Raw genomic sequence first — 18,417 nt, forward strand, 5'->3', positions numbered from 1 at the left:
CACATCCTGCCTGCAGAGTGGTTCTGGTTCAGCTGCAGTGTCCTGTCCTTCCAGGTACCATTTTCCACCCAGCTGTCTCCTGGAGCAGCCCAGGCAGTGTGATCTGCTGCTCAGGCTGCCCTTGAGTTTCCCTCCAGGCACCCATTGCGGGGTGGCGCCTCTGAGGGAGCCCTCATCCTCTGAAGGGAGGCTCCCAGGGCCCTCCCTTCTCGCTGCCGAACTTTTTCACTCAGCTGAGCTTTCTTCTCAGCACATGTGCAGGAAGGGAGTGTTTGCAGTTTATTGTTAATCTTGTGCTGTCAGCAGCAGCTCTCTGTGGCTCAGCGGGGCTTTTAGCAGAGTGTCGGGTCCAGATCTGAAAGCTGCAGGGGATGCCAAGTGTCCCATGTGGCCCCATGAATGTGCCCAGCCCACGTCTCTCTTCCACAAGCTGGGAAATCCCGACAAAGCTCTGTGTGCATGGTAAAGGTGGTTGTGCCTTCTAGCTCAATTCCACATGATGTGGGCACAGAGAACCAAAAGTTTTCCAAGAAGACTCATGTCCTGGGTGTCTGGTAGGAATAACCAGGGGACAGGGATGGAGATCACCAGCGCTGGCTCTGAATGGGAACAGCTCGGATATGCTGCTCCCTTCAAGGAGGGATGAATATCCCATCTGTGCTGGAGGCGGAGGAAAAGGTTGTAAACCTTTTCCATGGAAAAACAACCCAAACACTCACCCTCCCTTACTATTTCCAGGGCTGTGTTTCTTCTCAAAGCCAGCATTTTCAGTCCTCTTGCACAACATGAGGTTTTGTTGCATCCATTCCTTCTGTGCCAGCAGGTCCTGCTCAGCAGCAGAAATATGGATTTCTCTGGGAATAGTCACTTCACGCAGACAGCCAAAGTTACTGGAAAGAAAAACTTTCTGGAGAGCGATGGGAAAAACGGGTTGCTGAGTACAAGCAGCCTGATGCCTGCAGCATCTCCCCTTCCTTGGAGTGGCCCAGAGATGGGGATCAGCCACCACGGGCAAAAGTAACAGCACAGGCAATTCCAAGAATGAAATCCAAAGTTCCGCTGGAATTTGGAAACGGGGATTTAAAGGCATTGCAGGGCAATCCTAAAGCGGCACTGCCATTGCTGTGCCCACCTGTCTCATTTGGCTTTCTTGGCTGCATGCACACTGCCTCGCTAATGACGATTACTTTAGTGCTTGTAATTTTGTGCCCTGGGAGTTTGGAAAGAGCCTAGCTCCAGAATGCTTCATTCCCAGCCCTTCTGCTTCCTCGCGTCTGGTTTCCAAGGCTCAGGCTCGATCTCCAGTGGCACTGCAGCCCGTGCAGGCTCAAATCCCCCAGTCGAGAGCCCTTCCAGGAGTTAAACCGAGCTGCAGCTTCCAGCTACAGAGACCCTCCTCTGCTGTGCCTGCTTGTCCTGGCACCACCCCACTGCCTGCTCCTGTAACACTCTCCCAGTCTGAGAAAGGGAAGAATACCTGGAAAGAAAAAAAATTTAGGAGATTTAGATCTTGTTTGAGTGAAGGTGCTTGAAACGCACATTTCAATAGAAGTCTGGAACATGTGTGTTTGCATTTCACCCTTTCCCGAGCACGCTCTAGATGCCCAGATGAGCCCTAACGAGCGGTCGGGCCTGGCTCTTCCAGCCTCCGTCTGGGGAACCCAGTAACTCCCTCCACAACTTTCCAAAGGGAGATAAAAACGATAATTGAAGGCATTAACCCCCATCTCCATCTCGAGTTTTAGCGGACGGGAACGCTGGCCACCGCCGCGGGGGCACCGGCTCCCTCAGCTCCCTCCCGCCCTCCGCTGTGAGGCCTTTCCCTCACACCCCCTTCCTCCCGCCCCCCTCCCCCCGTGGGCGGTGCGGTCGTGACGATCGGCACCGCGAAGCCAATCCGCCCCGGGGGGAGTTCCCCCTCCATTCAGGGCTGCTCGCCTGCGCGTTGAGGGTATGTAACAGCTGCTTTCCCCACACACACTTTCCCAGTTTTGCCCCCTTTCACGGGAATCGCTTCCCACGGGGCGGGCGGGAACCTGAGGGAAAAGGGGGGGGGGGGAGGGGGTAGGAGGGGAGAGCAGCGCGCGCGCGCTCCGGATCCCGCCGGCGGGAAGCGCGCGACGGGCGGCGGGAGCGGGGGGGGAGGCGAGTGACTGAGTGTGTGTGTGCGCGGGGGGGGAGGGGGGGCATTGCTCGGTGGCCACGCCCCCTCTCCGGCACGCCATTGGCCGCAGCAGCGCAGGGCACCGCCCCCCGCGGCGCGCACCGCCCACGCCCCCCCTCCTCCCCTTCGGTGCGTGCGTGCGTGAGTGTGAGTGTGTGCGGGGGGTGTGCGTGAGCCAGTGTGTGCGTGTGCCGTGTCCCCCCCACCCGCACGTGTAACCGACCCGCCCCACGTGGGGCGCCGCCATCCCGGAAGTGAAGGGGTCGGGGACAAAAGGCAGCGCCGCGCCGCCCCCGGGCCCCGCCGCCAAGTCCCCCCCCCCTTCCCGCCGCCGAACCGGTTGGCGCCGGGGCCCCGGGCCGGGGGGGGGCGGCGGGGGGAGCCGCTCGCGCGGGCCGCGGCCGCGATGTAAACATTCCACAAAAGGGCTCCCCAGAGAGGGGGGCGTGGCCTCTTCGGTGGGGGGCGGGGCCAGTCCGCCGCGTGGGTGGGCCCCTCGCCGTGACGGCGGCGCGGCCCCGCTCGCTAATTGGCCGGTGCTTTGGTCTCGCAGCCAATAGGACGGCGGGGGAGGCGGGACGGGGGCGGGGCGCGCTGCTTATACGGACATTTTTCTTCGGCGGTCGCTCCCCCCCCTCCTCTCCTCCCTCCCTTCCTCTCCACATCCCCTTCCTGGGGGCCGCGGCCAATAGGGGAGGGCCTGGTAGGCGGGGCCAGTACTCCCATTGGCCGAGACGGTGACGGGCGTGCGTCTCGCCCAACGGGCGCTCGGGGCTCCCCCCCTGCGCGAGGAGGGGCGGGATTTCCCGGGGAACAGAGAAGCGGGCAGCGCTCCGCCGCGGCGGCCGACAGACGGTTACTCCATCTTACCCCCCCCGCCGAGCCCCCCGCCCCCGCCGGGGCACCGGCGCCGCCCCCGCCCGCTCCCCCCCTTCGGGAGGAGGGGCGCGGGGATCCCCCCTTCTCACTGCGCCGGGGACAGCCCGCCCCCGCCGCTCGCCCGGGAGGTGCCCGCCACCCCCGGACCCTGAGGGAGACCCGGCCGCTGCCAGGGCCCGCTTCGAGGTAAGGAAGAGCGGGGCGGCGAGGACGGGAGGCCACCGGGCCCCGGGCCGGCCCCCTCCGGCGATCCGTAGGGGGCGGGGCCCGGCGCCGGTGCGGCGGCGGCGCGGGATTGGGGGGGGGGGCCGGTCGGTGCCCGCGGCGCGGCTCCCCGGGGAGCTCCGGCCCGCGCGGGCGGCCGCGCGTCCTCCCGCCCCGCCCCGCCCCGCCGGGGTGTCCCGGCCCCGGCATGGCGGGAGCGGCGGGCGGAGCGTGCGGCGGCCGCTGGGCGCGCTGCGAGCCGGGCGCCGCCTCCTCCCCCCGCCCCTTCGCCCGCCCTCCGCCCGGTGCCGCTCCCGGGCTGCGGCGGGACCGCCCCCGGCAGCGCTCGCCCGCATTGCACGGCCCCGGTACCGGCCGCACCGCGCGCCGGAGCCGCCGCCGGGGCTCCCGCCCGCCCGGGGGGCGTTCCGAGAGTCGGCGGCGGGGCGCGGGGCTCCTCCGGTCCCGGGGTTCACCCAACTTCCCGGCGGAGTTGCCGTGAAAGCGCTTTGCCGGGCCGTACCCCCCGCCGGCGTCCCGCTCTGCCGCCTTCCGCCGCGCCACGGGCGCTCCGCGGCAGCTCCGGGGTCGCCGAGGGTTCCCCCCGTCGCTTTTCGCAGTTTTCCAGCTCCATCGCACAGCTCTCCAAAAGGACCTGTTGGAGCGACGCGTAAATACATGGAAACCCGAGAGCACCTCGTGCACCCAATAATTTTCCAGCGATTTTAATAGCGAGCCGGATCCCTCTTCTCGTCCTCCCGTGCTGTGAACTTGGCAGACACTTGCATTGGTATTTCACCCCCTTTTTTTGGTTCTTCAGGCTGTTGTACATCCCTAGAAACTACTTTAGGGGGTTGGGGTTTTTTGATAGCAGGAGGCTGGTGGAGTTCAGGTAGCTTTAAAAGTATGACCGTGCTTGGTGTCTGCTTAACTAAATCTTGTTTCTTCTGCCTTTTCCTGGCCTGTTTTCAGAATAAATTTTAATAGTTGTTATTTGTGTGACTAGTACGTGTGTTCAGATAGAAGTTACCTCCCTAAAGAAATCCATTTACTTGGACCACTGAAATGGGGCAAAATAACTTGTGTCAGCTCTATTTTAAACTAATTATCAAAGGCATCTCCAGCTGTGCATAGATTTTCAGTCTCCCACGCTGTCCAGGGGAATCTAAACCTGGTCTGTGTGCTAAAGTGTAGCTTAAGGCTGACATAACGCCTCACGTTTCACTTTTAACTTGCCACTTCCAGTTGTGCTAAAAGGTGTAGGGTCAGTAAACAAGTGGGAAATGCCAAACTTAATTCCATACAGGTGTGTCTGTACTGCCCATTTTTCACTCCTAACTTGTAATTATTTAAAAAAAATACAGTTTCAGAAAGGTAAACATTACTGTATAGGATTAACAGTACAGTATTTTAAATTAAAATGGCATTTTACTTTAATATACTAATTTTAAAGCATCTGTAAAACTTCCTTCATCACATAAAGTGCCTTGGGAGCTTGGTGTCAGCCTGTGCTGGATCTCCAAGGACAGAAAACCACTTTTTAGGGTCTTTTTTTTTCCCCTGCTGAGGTGAAGTTAGCAGTTTTTCACACGGGTACACTCTTTGCAAAAGGAAATTGTGCTTTCTCCCCTCCAAAGTATCATATCCTCATCCCTCCCGCCTTCCTCTTCTGGTGAAGATACATAGTCTCAGCATGAATTTGTTTGAGATCCTGCAATGTAATCATTCATCCAAAAAAATAGTGCTAATTTGCTCAAGTTTGGGGAAACTCTGAGTAATTCAGACTGGTTTTGTGAGCAGTGTGGGGAAGGGGGATGCTCTCCCCCTGGCCCCCGCCTGGATTGCCAGGGGAGCCCTCTGGACAGGCTCCTGGCACGTGTGCGTCTTGGGGCTGGGAGCATCGTGTTGGAATTGGCAGGCGGATCATTTACGTTTCCAGGATTTATGAATCGTTTTCTGTCCAGATTGCTGTTCTGGACTTCTCCAGTGTTGGAACACTTTTATGGCTGTTGGAGCTGGAGCAGAAAAGAGCCCGGTAATAGCTGTCACTTCAGCCTGGGGGTGCACTTTTGGGACCGTGCTACTTTTTTCCAACCTTGCTGGGGTCTTTTCTTTTTACATTTGGTTAAATAAAAGGGTTCTGAGCATTCTCTCTGTGCATGGGGTAGGTGCAGTCAGGGAATGGGGCAAAACAATGCTCTAAGCTCTATAGAGCTTGTTTTGGATCGTGTCTGTGCAGTGGGGTTTGGCACCCAGGCCACTTTTTGGCAAAGCAGGGATCAGTGCCTTACCAACTTGTTACCCATGTGGATGAGTGGGGTTTATTCATGTCCCGTCTGCCTCATGGTGAGTGCTGGCACAGCTGTCATGATGCCCCCCCCCCCCGCAGAAAACTCTCCTAACTGCTCCCAAAGCTTCAGGTCGTGCTTTTCCAACACCTTTTTCTAAGAATGTATCTCATTTCATTTTGGAATGATGCTCTGGTCCTGGATGTGCCTCTCTGTAGGGTGGCCAGGGGGTTATCCCTGTGCTATGGGCGGGGGATCCGGGCTGTGTGGCACCGTACAAACAAAGTATAGCAGTGACTGCTGAACAAGCTGGGTCATGTTCTGGAAGTCGTGTGGCTGGGTTAGCAGCACTGCCGGCTCCTTTCCAGCAGGCACTGCGACGTACTCCTCTATAATCCTATGCAGGATGTGTCCTGCAGGACATCCGTGACTGTTCTGGGATCAGAGTTGAGACTTACACTTGCTGCTCCCGACTTTTGAGTCCTCTCTCCCTCGAAAGAAAACCTTTTAAAAAGCCCTCACATGTGTTAAACAAATCCTCTGCAGCTCTGCAATTTCCCTGCAATTTTTCAGGGGGACCAAAATCCTCTCTGGTGGCTCTTTCACAGCTCCTTGGTGAAGGTGGTGTTTATCCACAGGTGTGTTGGGTTTCCAGCAGGTGCTGAGGCAGTGCACCTTCCCGGTTTGCTTTCTTCCTAGTCTCTATTTGGCTTTTTCTTTTTTACTTTACCAGATGAACTCTAATGCCAGAAGACCCTGCTTATCTGGTGGGAAAACCTGCAATAGAGATAATGGAGATTTTGGGGATATTATGTGGTAAAATGCTGGGGAGCAGAGTTGCCACCAGAGAGGCAGTTTTGCGAGGGAGGAGGAGAGCACCTGGGCTCTTGTGCCTCTGTTGCTCCCAAGGAGCAGTGAGCAGGCAGGAGGAGAGCCCTGCAGTGCTCCACCAGCTGAATCCAGCCTTGTCCCCACTTTGTTCCTTCTCTTTCTGTGTCAGTACTGCCACTCCTCTGCTTCCCTCAGTACCAGAGGGAAAGGGATGTGCTCCATTTGCCTTTATCTGTCCCACCGGCTTATGTGAGGCAGATGGATGGGGAAACCCTCTGATGAAGTCCGCGAGGTAGAATTGCATAATTCTAGTATTGTTACTGAGATCCAACATAGCTTTTCTTAATTTTTCCTTTGCTTTACCAGCTGAGGATCCTGTGTGTGTGTTTCTGCCTGATGCATCCTACCTGTGGCACGGAGCTGGTGAGCTGGGAGGTGGTGCAGGTGGGAAGATCCAGAGGTGTGTTCCCATGCAGCATCCTTTTCCTGTGAAGGGGAGCACTAAAAACCTCAGAAAAAAACCCCCAGTAGTTTTCATCCTCCCCTAGATGGAATGAAGTGGGCTCTAAGTGGAGTTAATAGGGAGTTTGGGTAGAAACACTGCTGGGGAAGGGGAATGCAATTCTTGACTTGGTCTGCTCAGGCAGTGCTAAGATCTACATGCCTCCTGTTAATGCTTTTAACAAAGGAAAGTACCTGAATTTTGTGACTTACTTTCAGTCCCTGCTGTATTTTGAGGGCTTTTCAACCCTCAAATTAAGGTTACAGATGGTGCAGTTTGAATTGGGGCTCTCTAAATCTACACTTCAAAGCCCTTAAGGGGATGCCGGAGATGTGTGCTACATTTCTGAGATGATGACATAAGCGTAGTATTGAGTAACCTGGAGGGAAAATGCTTGGTACAAGTCTTTGATATTGTATGTTTATTCTCAAAATACCTCTCTCTTAGCTGGGCTTTGCCATCATTAAGGAAAAATCAGTTGTTACTGAGGGTGGAAGTGAATGGAATTGACCCTTTGAGCAGCATGCTTTGGCTAAATCTGTTCAAAATGACATGTCTAGTCTTGGGTTTCATCTCAGTGTTCCCTCCTCAGCTCTTTGGTGGGCTGTAGGAGGGGTAGGACTTGCTGCACAACAGATTTCTCCAGCTTTTGAGCAGAAGAGGTCAGTGGGAGATGCCTGGTCAAGATTAACAGGACTTCAGTGAGGAAATGAATGCACTTAGGGACCATTTAGCATCATATCTCCTGCAGGATGCAGACCGGTCACTGTTCTGGTGCTGGTTTGCTTTCCTCTCTCTGTGGAGCTTGGTGGAAGCAGAGTTGTCATCACTAGACTCTGTCTAGTACAGCAGAGCTTTGAGATCATCATCTCTCTGCTAGGATTAATAAAGCCTGTCAATTAGCAATCTTCATTAAGGGCTGGTTTGCTGGGAGATACTCTTACTCAGTGGATTGCAGACCCCTGGTAGGAGTTAGCATGGTGTTGTCTAGAAAGATTGACTTCCTGGGTAACTAGCACTAACAGTGCTACTGACTGTTACCTGTGTATTGTCCATGTATATATACACACCTGTATATAATACAAAATCTCACAGTTTAGGCAGGTCCAGTGCTTGAATAGAAGTAGAGTCCAAACTCAGTTGGTGAAGGTGAGGGGAATTCAGAGGGAAGATGAATGTACATGAGCTTTAATTATTTACTTCAGAGAAGTTTTAATGTCAACCATAAAGCAGACTAGATTTTTGGAAGATTGTATGCTTGGCCTGCAGGAATCGGGAGCTTTAAAAACTGGTGTTTGTGTTGCTGGTGTGTGTGTGGGGATGGATCCTTGGTGCTGTCATGATTCCCATGGCCTCACAGGCCAAGAATTTTGGTAGCTTTGTAGGGAAAAGTCTTCGCAGACAGCCTGAGGTGGCATTTTAATCCTCATAAGGGCACGTGAGTCTTCCAGCCATCTTCTGCCCTCAAACAGCCTCTGCTTTAGGGGTTGGTTAGTCCATCTGAAGGGGTGAGTGTGGAATGTTGCTTTGGGAAATGAGACTCAAAGTTGGAACACTGAACAGCCACCACGCCACATTTACACCACGTGTATCTATACACAATTATTGAAAGGGTGAGGGGAGAAGAACCAGCCTGGGAGATCAAAAGCAGGTGGCAGGACTGGCTGAGGGACCAGTGTTTGGAGCAGAAGGGTATCCAAGTTGGTGAGAGGGTTATAAATAGCTGCCACCAAAGCTTTGCCCAGACTTTACTCATGCACTCAGCCATTGTCATGCAAAATCCTGGCCAGCTCTGCTCGTGGGTGGATGGTGTGAGGCCAGATTTACTCAGTTTAGTCCCAGCCTTATTAGCATAAAACTATGTTTTTGCAAAGCTAAATGTGGTCTGTGCCTGAGAGGAGTTGCTCCATGTTAACCTGCCTGGCTCTTCATTTGTCAGCAGACCAGTTAAAAAGATGTGGCCAGTGCAGGCACCATTAGAAAAATGAGCTCGTGGAGTGTGCTCCTCTGCTTGCTGAGTGTGTGCTGGGGGTCAGGCTTACTTAGGGTTTGTAACTTGCAATTAAGATGCAGTTGATGAGCTTTCCCCTTTACTTGGAGCAAGGAGTCCTCCTCTGCTTCCTGTCTGTGACCTGCCAGGTGATTTGGGGACCTCTTGAGAGGTTAAACTTGAAGAGTAACTTCATAAAGAAATTAAATCATCTTCCTTGTTGTCCTACCCTCTCCAGGTGAAAGGAAGGACTAGTAGGGAGAGTTTATATTGGATACCAGGAAGAAATTCTTCCCTGTGAGGGTGGGGAGGCCCTGGCACAGGTTGCCCAGAGAAGCTGTGGCTGCCCCTGGATCCCTGGAAGTGCGCAAGGCCAGGCTGGACGGGGCTTGGAGCAACCTGGGCTAGTGGAAGGTGTCCCTGCCCATGGCAGGGGGTGGAATGAGATGATCTTTAAGGTCCCTTCCAAAACAAATCTTTGCAAATCTTTTTATGTTTTATGTCATGGAGGGGAAAATCTGCACCTCTGTCCTGCTGGTTCCTGTTTCCATATTTGACATGAGATGTTAGTAAATGATCTTTGGGTTATTTGATTAATGACAGATTTAGACTGTGAAGAGCTGTCCTGACCTGGTAGGTGGGGATTGGCTCAGTTGGCTTCTGTACCATTATTCTGGGGGAACGTCATTCCCTCTTGTTGATCCATGTGTTTGCCTTTGTAATGGATGTGTCTAACTGCACTGAACTGAAAAGGCCTTGCTTTGGAGAGGTCCTGAAGCAGAATAAGGTGGATTTCACTGTTTTCTGTCCCTCAAACATCTTAATAGGCTGCCTGTGCTTTTACTAAACAGCAGATAACATCTCAAGGATGGCAGTAACTATCAATGGACAGAAAACAGCCCTGGAATTTGCTTGCAGTAGAGTACTGGGGTGAGTAGTTCAATCCAACAGAACCAGGAATTCCTGGCTCCTTTTGGAGTGGGACAGTGGCAGAATGACCTGTCAGATTTGAAGTGAAATCAAGCTGCTTAAAAGCAACTTGAAGTTGGGCAGGAACATGAAGAAAAATACTGGGGAGTAAGTGAGAGAGCTGCTGATCCGTGCTCCCTGGCAGGCAAGCAGGAATCCAGCTGCTGAGTGGGGCCAGGATGCTGGCAGCACCACAGATGTGTGGCATGTGGTATCCAAAATACTCCTGGTGTAGCAGACCTGTGTCTATAGCAGCCCTGTGTCTTTCCCTGAGGTTACACATGAAATGTGTTTAATACACGTGTATTAAATGCAGAACACTTTGGGGCTTTGTGACTTCAAACTCTGATTCCGTTTCCTGCTTTTCCCCGTGTCTTAAAGCATCTCTCACAGCTGTCTGTCATCCTACCTGGACTGTCCAAGAGGGTTTTTTTTATGATGTCAGTATAAACTGTGTGTAGGTAAGACATCCTACCCCAGTCTGTTGCGTTCAACCACTGCGTTCATGAGCTTTGTGTCACTCAGGGTCTGTGTGTGCTTCAGATGCTTCAGTTAGCAACATCTTTTAAGTGAGACTAAAGAAATCATTAACTTTCAAGTTACTACAACAATAACGCTATACTTCTTGTGGTAAGATATGGTTGCATGTTCTATGCTGAAAGTTAAATCTTTAATTCCACTTTCCCATCTCAAGATGCCAGTACCTGAATAGACAGAAACTCGTCCTACCTGCTGGCAGCAATCTCAGCGTCACCCACGGTGCAGGACAGGAGCGCTGGATCAATTCCCTGTGCTAACCGGTCTGTTTTTCCCAGGTTTTGTAGTGCTTCCCGAGCATGAGTTCAGCATGAAGCGGCGATTGGATGAGCAGGAGTCACCCGTGTATGCGTCGCAGCAGAGACGTATCACCAGCAGCACCGAGGCTTTCCCGCACCAGCACCGCGTGCTCGCCCCGGCCCCGCCGGTCTATGAGGCAGTTTCGGAGACCATGCAGTCGGCCACGGGGATCCAGTACTCCGTAACTCCCAGCTACCAGGTGTGTGTGCTCAGCCCTTAGCTCACAGGCAGCCAGCACCGTGTCACGGCACCGTAGAGTTCTGTATTTGACACAAGGTTTTGTTTTGGACAATATACTTATCGTACATCTCATTTGCAGTGCTTGCTTTATTGGCTTCATTCATGAACCAACATGGTGTGACTTGGCTTTCTTGAACATGATTCTTTTAATGATTCTCTCAGACCATGGTCTCTAAATCGCAGAGTCAGGTTTGTGGAGGGGTTTTCCTCCATTTTTCTGTTTTTCAGCAGGAAAAGATTTGCTGTTGTAAAAGATGTATGGTATCTTGGGTGATCTTAAGCTTAACAGACTAGATCAGCATTTAGATTGAAGACTTTCAGGAAAATTGAAATGTTTTGGAAAACGTTACCCCAGAGTCATTAGGTGGCACTCTTTGCTCTGTTGCCTCCTTTACAAGAAGCTGGCAGTTGGGTACGAGGGAAAAAATATCTTTTTAAGAGTACACTGGAGATAGCTGTCAGTGAAAGAGCAGGGAAGGGCTATTTGTGTGATATTTGTCTTTGCCACATTTCTGGCATATTGAATCTTCCACACTTGTGTTGCTGGTGAGCTGCTCTCCCTGTCTGGTGCCTGATTTTACACACAGCTTCATCCTTGCTTCTGCAGAAGGGATGTTCACACTCAGTGGCAGCCACAGAGCTGAAGAGCTGCAGGCAGACCCTTGCAGGGGCTGGAAGAGGCTGTGTTGATGCTGGTAGTCCTTCTTAAAAAGAACTTAGATGAACCAGCAGGCAAATCTTACTTTGTTCATGAGGACCAAATAAAGTATGTCCCATCTAAAAGAGGCTCAAATGGAAAACTGGGTTTGTGAAAATGATTTTCCAAATTGAAACTTCCCTGGTTTACAGTATGAAAAAGTCCCAAAAATGCATGCTTTCTGTTCCTTTCCCTGTTTTTCTAGGGGAAATACCAAGCTGGGTTTTCCCCTGAGCCTGCTGATGCCAGAGAGCCGTCATTTGACTTCCAGTACCCAAACTGAACATCAAGAACGTAGCAGCCCGTAAAGATTCATTCACTCAGATTATTACTTGTGACATGTAGGGAAAGGAGAGAACCTTGACTCTTGTCAGATTAAAAATCCCATTTTACCCTCCTTTTTCAGGTCTTTATGTCAGGGGACATACTTGACAGCCAGTGAGCGTGCAGGCCGGGGACAGCCTGTGTTTGGAATGCGTTTGCAGGGAGGGCTTTCCTGTACTTGGAGTATAGGATGAGAGTTGTCTGAAGTTTGTTGAGTACGGTTGTCAGCAGTCATGGTTAAAGCTCAAACCAGCTGTGTTCTGCTTCCTTAGTTGTGTTCCCATGTCTGGGAAGCCTGGGAGGCTCTCTGCCACGACGCCGTGGCCGTGCCTGATGTGCTGTTTGCCTTGGCAGGTGTCGGCCGTGCCGCAGAGCTCGGGCAGCCATGGGCCGGCCATCGCCGCTGTGCACAGCGGCCACCACCACCCTGCGCCGGTGCAGCCCCACGGCAGCCAGGTGGTGCAGAGCCACACGCACCCCACACCCCCGGCCGTGCCCGTGCAGGGCCAGCAGCAGTTCCAGAGGCTCAAGGTAATGTCAAGCAGTGCTGCCCGATGTCAACCATCCTCTCCCGAAATTCCTTGTGCGGCCAGGGCCCGTTTTCTGTCCTTTTTGCCTCCCTGCTGGTGACTTCGTAAAAGCTTTCTTGACAAGGATTTGATGCTTCTCGTGTTTGGGAGTCTATTGAATGCAGAAATGGGCTTCTCTTTCTGCTGAAACCCTGTGGTTTCACGTACCATAATAAAAAGAAATTGGACTTGCTAGGAAAAGATTTGTGGCAGGGAGGAAAAGGAAAAATGTATTGCTTAGAGTATTTGGATGAATGGGTTAAATTACCAAAACATTTGGTGCTTTTCTGAACACATGGCATATGTGGGTGGTTGTGTGGGAGTAATTTGGGAGTAAGGAAGGCTCTATTCTCAGATTATGTGCTGTAAAATCCTTAAACAAAGAGAGAAGTCCACCAAAAATAACCCCTTTAAGTTGCTACATTTGGAGAAGGCACATACATACGAATTGATGCCTGTTTCAGCTCCTTCCAAATACGGTTGCAAGTCTTTTCTGGTTTTGGTGGAAACCATTGCCCTTTTCCTTTTGCTGAATTTGGGAAACTTCATTTCTACAAGTCTCTGAAAACCAATTTCAAAAGAGTGTTTCTTCCTCCCAGTGAAATCCATGGAAAATCCTTTGCTAGTGCAGGGTTGGGGCTATACACGAATCTTTCTTCCGTTGTTCAATTTCAGACGAAAGCGCGGTCCTGTGTGTAGCTCTTGCAGCTGCTGAGCGCGTGGCCTGGCTGCTGGAGGCACAGGGACCCAGAGCTCTCGCTTTAGGCTGTGGCTGTTCTTTCAGTACCTCTGAGAATTGGCTGTTGGTGCACGAATCATGAACCTCTTGCTGTTTGAGGTGTAAAACAATTTGCCGCCCACAGTTGCCATTTTCAAAACCCTTCTATGTCGAACTGAAATGTCTGGCTTTTTGAGAGAAGTGCAAGCGTGTACCTGGCAGACATCTACTACACTGAATATGTCATTTCCACTTTCTGCTTATTCTTAGACTTCCATAATAATTTCCACATATGAATGCAGGAAAAATACTCAGTCTAGTTCTGTTTATCCTAGCAGTCACTTCAGTCATGGTAAATTTGGAGTGGGTTTTTTGGTGGTTTTTTTTTTTTTTTTTTTATTCTGAGTAATTCTGCTGATCTGTGTTGGGTTTTTTTGGGTTTTTTTTTTGTGTCTCTTTTTGGTACAATTTTATCTCATGGGCCAGGAGTGGGGAGTGAGTACCTTTTATTCAAACAAAAGTGCTGGTAGTAAACTAACCAGGCTCGTGAGCTTTTTGCTCCTTAACTCCCTGCCCAGGCTCAGGGCTAACAGCTGTGTTTTCAAATAATGAGCATTTTACAGAACAGTGGTAGGTGAAATCAAATCTACTCTGCTAATATTACCTGTCTGGTCTGTCTCCAGGTGGAGGATGCATTGTCTTACCTTGACCAGGTGAAGCTACAGTTTGGTAGTCAGCCACAGGTCTACAATGACTTCTTGGACATTATGAAGGAATTTAAATCTCAAAGGTAACAAGCTGCATTTTTCTTCTTCCTTCCAGGGTAGAAAGACTGTATGTGGACGTGGGAGCACAGGGCAGGATCTAAATTCTGTCCTTTGTATACAGAATAACACACCCGGACAGTGATGTAAAAGCAGTTGTGTGCTTTATTTTCTAAAAATTAAATGCATCCCTTCATTTATACTGAATCTTTGCTTAGACTGGGAGTTCACAAGTTCAGTCTTGACATTCATCTGGTTCATCTGACATTCATCAGTCATTCATCTGGTTGTCTGCCCATTAATAATGGTCAGACTTGGGACTAGATCTCGTGGATATAAAACGCTGTTTGGGCTAATAAAATAATGCTAATGTCAATCTTGAGCAGCGTGTTTATAGGACTCAGTTTTGCATTGTTTCATAGGTTAGGGGTGATAAGGGAAAAAAGTGCAGTAGAGGGTTCCTCTGTGGAGAACCTTGTCCCACTGCAAGGTCCCAGAGGATCGTGACATTGTGATCTTTTTCCTTCCTTAGCATCGACACTCCAGGGGTGATCAGCCGTGTATCGCAGCTCTTCAAGGGCCACCCAGACTTGATCATGGGTTTCAACACCTTCTTGCCACCTGGCTACAAGATTGAGGTGCAGACCAACGACATGGTGAACGTGACAACCCCAGGGCAGGTTCACCAGATCCCCACGCATGGGCTGCAGCCCCAGCCACAGCCCCAGCCGCCGCATCCGTCGCAGCCTTCGGCGCAGTCGACTCCGACACCAGCACAGCCGGCGCCGCAGCCCACGCCTGCCAAAATCAGCAAGGTGAGAGGCTTTGGGTGACCTGCACTAAGAGCACAGGGATTCTGCTGCCTCCAGCTGAAGCTGGTGTGGAGCTAGAGAGTGAATAATTAACTTAGATGCTGCTTTTCCCCAGTATTTGTGAACCTTCATGTGTTTCCCTTGTGCTGCTGGGATAGTTTCTCATTTTCAAACTTGAAGATGCAGTCATAGTTAATTTGACAGCAATTCAAATAAGCTTTCCAAAAGATTAAGAGTTTGGAAAAGCCTTGTTGCTGGCAGTGGGGAACTGAAAGACAGTCAGAGCATCTGGTAGATGGCACACACATTATTCAATAAGTGATCCAGCAACCCTAGGGAAAAGGTTCCTAGTTAAATCAGTGGGCACACATTATCTGCCTGCTTTTGTGTATATTGTCTTAAACCTAAAGTCCCAAGAAATCGCCCATAAAACAGAGGTTGTGATGAAGATGTTCTTCTTGGTGTGAGTGTGTCTGGTTTCAAATGCTTGAGGCAATTAAGCCTTTAGGAAACCTTCATTTGTTATTTGGTGGCTTCTGCATTGTTTGAAGTCTTGTTTTCAGATTGGATGGTTTTTTAGAGGGGTCTGGTTCAGCCATCAGCTGGAAGGGTTCAGGAGTGACTGGCAACATCTACAGTGCAAGAGTTTAGGCAAGATGACCATGATGTTGCCTGTAGGTATTGGTGTGTGAGCCCAAAACAGAGACCTTTCAGTAACAAAGGAAATTTGCCTCCGATTTAGATATAATCCGGATGCTACTGTCCAAAAGATGTAATTATGTGAAACAGAACAGGATAATAGATGTTCAAGGAGATTACTCCAGATAAAATATCATGTATTCAAAATGCGAAAATATTTCAGAGCCTTAGGGAGGGAATCTCCAAAGTTTCAAGGGTTAATCCCTAAACTGTTAAATAACAATTGGCTGGAAAAGCTAAAGGATGTAATATGCAGTTAAAAAGCAGCAGGATTTAAAATGTGGCAGTTAGCTGATCTCTGGACAAACATCGTTGGGACATGCAACTTCCTGCTCAGAAATGGCAAACAAAAACATGCTGAAAGATTTGCTAAACGATTTGCCAAGCTGGACTCTGCAGGTCATTCCACAATGAACTTGCCTGTGTCAAATTTCAAGGACTTTTTCTTAAGAAGTAGTACATGCTCTCAGTGAAGAGGTAGCTGGCTCCTTCTTAGCACCATGGTATAAGTGGTTTTCTCCTCATCAAATTGCAAAATGTTGAACTATCTTTGCTAAAACTTTTAAATGAACCTGAGGGACAGGCTGGACAATGAGGTGAGATGTCCCTACCAGGCAGGTGAAGCTGTAGCTGAGCAGGGCAGGACTTTGTAACAGGATATTTATAGCCATTCTAAGACGGTTACTTACATTCTCAGTTCTGGAAACTCAGTGTAATATAAGTTTTAAAATTTAAAACATGAGGGGAATAAGTACTTCCATTTCCTTTTAAAACTGCCACCTCAAAACTAAATTTTCACCTGGCTGTTTGATGTCCATTAAGAGTATTCAAAAGAATTACTCATTGCCTGCTTTTCGTCTCAAGAAACTCCAGTTTTCCCTTGCTATTGCCTTTATATATCCCACAATTCTTCTAGTGGCAAAATCACTTGTAGTGTTGGAGCTGGTCGTACCTACGCATTTTAGCTCTGTTAAATTTTTGAGGTAGTTTGTGTCCCTTGTCAGGTTTCAGTCCAAAGCAATTAGCAAGAAAAATCATCTTAATAACAACAGCTTGAATAGCCCAGACATTTTGTCTCCCTGATGCGGTTTAGTCTCTGCTGGCCCACTGAATATTTATCTATCCCTAAGTGGTTTAAAAGTGCCTTTATCCCAACCATAAGGGGATCTGCTTGTTCCTAACACAGCTTGTTTTCTCCTCAGCCATCGCAGTTGCAGGCACATACTCCTGCCAACCAGCAGACCCCCCCGATTCCGCCGTACGCATCACCACGCTCGCCACCGGTCCAGCCTCACACACCTGTGACAATCTCTCTGGGCACCACACCATCCCTGCAGAACAATCAGCCCGTGGAGTTTAATCATGCCATCAACTACGTCAACAAGATCAAGAATCGGTTCCAGGGACAGCCGGACATCTACAAAGCCTTCCTGGAGATTCTCCACACGTATCAGGCAAGTGTTAGAAATACGAGTTTGGGTCTACATATGGTTGTTTCTCTTGCTTTGCTTTGGGGGGGCATTTGGGTGTTGTGCTGTATTAGCAGCGGCCAGCAAATAATCATAGACTGGTTTGGATTGGAAGGGGCCTTAAAGATCATCTAGTCCAACCCTTTGCCATGGGCAGGGCCACCTTCCACTAGGTCAGGTTGCTCCAAGCCCTGTCCAGCCTGGTCTTGAATTCTGCTTGAACTAAGCAGGATTCTTGCAAGTTAAAAAGATTACACAGCACTATGAAGTAATAGATTTCAGTCCCTCATCTTTGCTGGGAAGTGTCTGAAATGCTTGTTTAAGAACTGGATTTGGCATTTTTCTATGGGTATGTGTCAGGATGAGACAATGTGGCTGTAGCTCTGTGTTAAAAGCAAAGGAACCACTTCCTTGATCAGTGTCTTACTGTTCCAGGGCCAGTTGGGCATTTAGGATGTATTTATAGTATATATAAGTATAGGTACTTAGAATATATAAGAGTCATACTATTAATATAGTATGATGCTTTACATAAGAAGCTGAGAACTTTGCTGTTTCATTATTTCTATCACTGAGAGTTTTATTTTTTATTTGTCACTTGAATAGTTTGTGCATCCTTTCTTCTGACACTTCTCCTCTTTCCTCTGGCAGAAAGAGCAGCGCAATGCCAAGGAGGCAGGAGGGAACTACACGCCAGCTCTGACGGAGCAGGAGGTGTATGCCCAGGTAGCTCGCCTCTTCAAGAACCAGGAGGATCTGCTCTCGGAATTTGGGCAGTTCCTGCCTGATGCCAACAGCTCTGTGGTGAGTACCCTTGGAGACAGGCTGAAATAACTAATGCAGTGTTCTGTATGTAGCCAGTGTTCAGAAAAATGTGCTTTTGCTGTTTCTTTCTTGGGGTGTAGGAATGAGGTCAGGGGGGTAGACTGTGTTTTCTGGCTGCAACTTGTCTCTTAAATAACTTTTATTTTAAATGCAATTCCTTTGCCTGGAAGGGTTGTTTTAAGTTACTGTTGTTTTACTGCTGTAACTGCAGTAAAATCCATTGGTTATCTAGAGCTAGGAGGAGCAGCAGATCCCACCTGGACTGCTGCATCCAGCTTTGGGGTCCCCAGCAGAGGAAGGACATTGATCTGTCAGAGCAAGTCCAAAGGAGGCTGCCAAGATGATCAGAGAGATGAAGCACCTCTCCTGTGAGGAGCAGCTGAGAGAATTAGGATTGTTCTGCCTGGAAAAGAGAAGGCTCGGGGGTCACCTAATTGTGGCCTTCCAGTACGTGAAGAGAGCCTCAAAGAAAGATGGAGAGAGACTCTTTACAAGGGCATGGAGTGACAGGACAAGGGGAAATGGCTTCAAACTGAGAGAGAGTAGGTTTAGATGAGATGTCAGGAAAAAATTCTTCCCTGTGAGGGTGGTGAGACATTGCCACTGGTTACCCTGAGAAGCTGTGGCTGCCCCATC

General features: G+C 50.1%; 1 protein-coding gene across 3 annotated transcripts in view; it reads left to right on the top strand.

Moving 5' to 3' along the window:
• Nucleotides 1-1,899: 1,899 nt before the first annotated feature.
• Nucleotides 1,900-18,417, top strand: part of SIN3A (SIN3 transcription regulator family member A) — a 32,010-nt gene continuing 15,492 nt past the window's right edge. Inside the window, exons 1-7 of one of the 3 annotated variants that reach the window (XM_082290935.1) lie at nt 1,900-1,951; nt 10,643-10,863; nt 12,280-12,456; nt 13,896-14,002; nt 14,509-14,791; nt 16,690-16,945; nt 17,612-17,760. In XM_082290935.1, the coding sequence (XP_082147061.1) occupies nt 10,675-10,863; nt 12,280-12,456; nt 13,896-14,002; nt 14,509-14,791; nt 16,690-16,945; nt 17,612-17,760 (1,161 nt within the window). In that variant the 5' untranslated portion in view covers nt 1,900-1,951; nt 10,643-10,674. Of the gene's footprint in view, nt 1,952-3,029; nt 3,230-6,761; nt 6,790-10,642; nt 10,864-12,279; nt 12,457-13,895; nt 14,003-14,508; nt 14,792-16,689; nt 16,946-17,611; nt 17,761-18,417 lie in introns of those variants that run through there. The other 2 variants (XM_082290934.1, XM_082290936.1) reach the window with 2 other exon arrangements.

The sequence above is a fragment of the Coloeus monedula genome (assembly GCF_965178545.1).
Source record: "Coloeus monedula genome assembly, chromosome: 14".
In the NCBI taxonomy this organism is placed as follows: domain Eukaryota; kingdom Metazoa; phylum Chordata; class Aves; order Passeriformes; family Corvidae; genus Coloeus; species Coloeus monedula.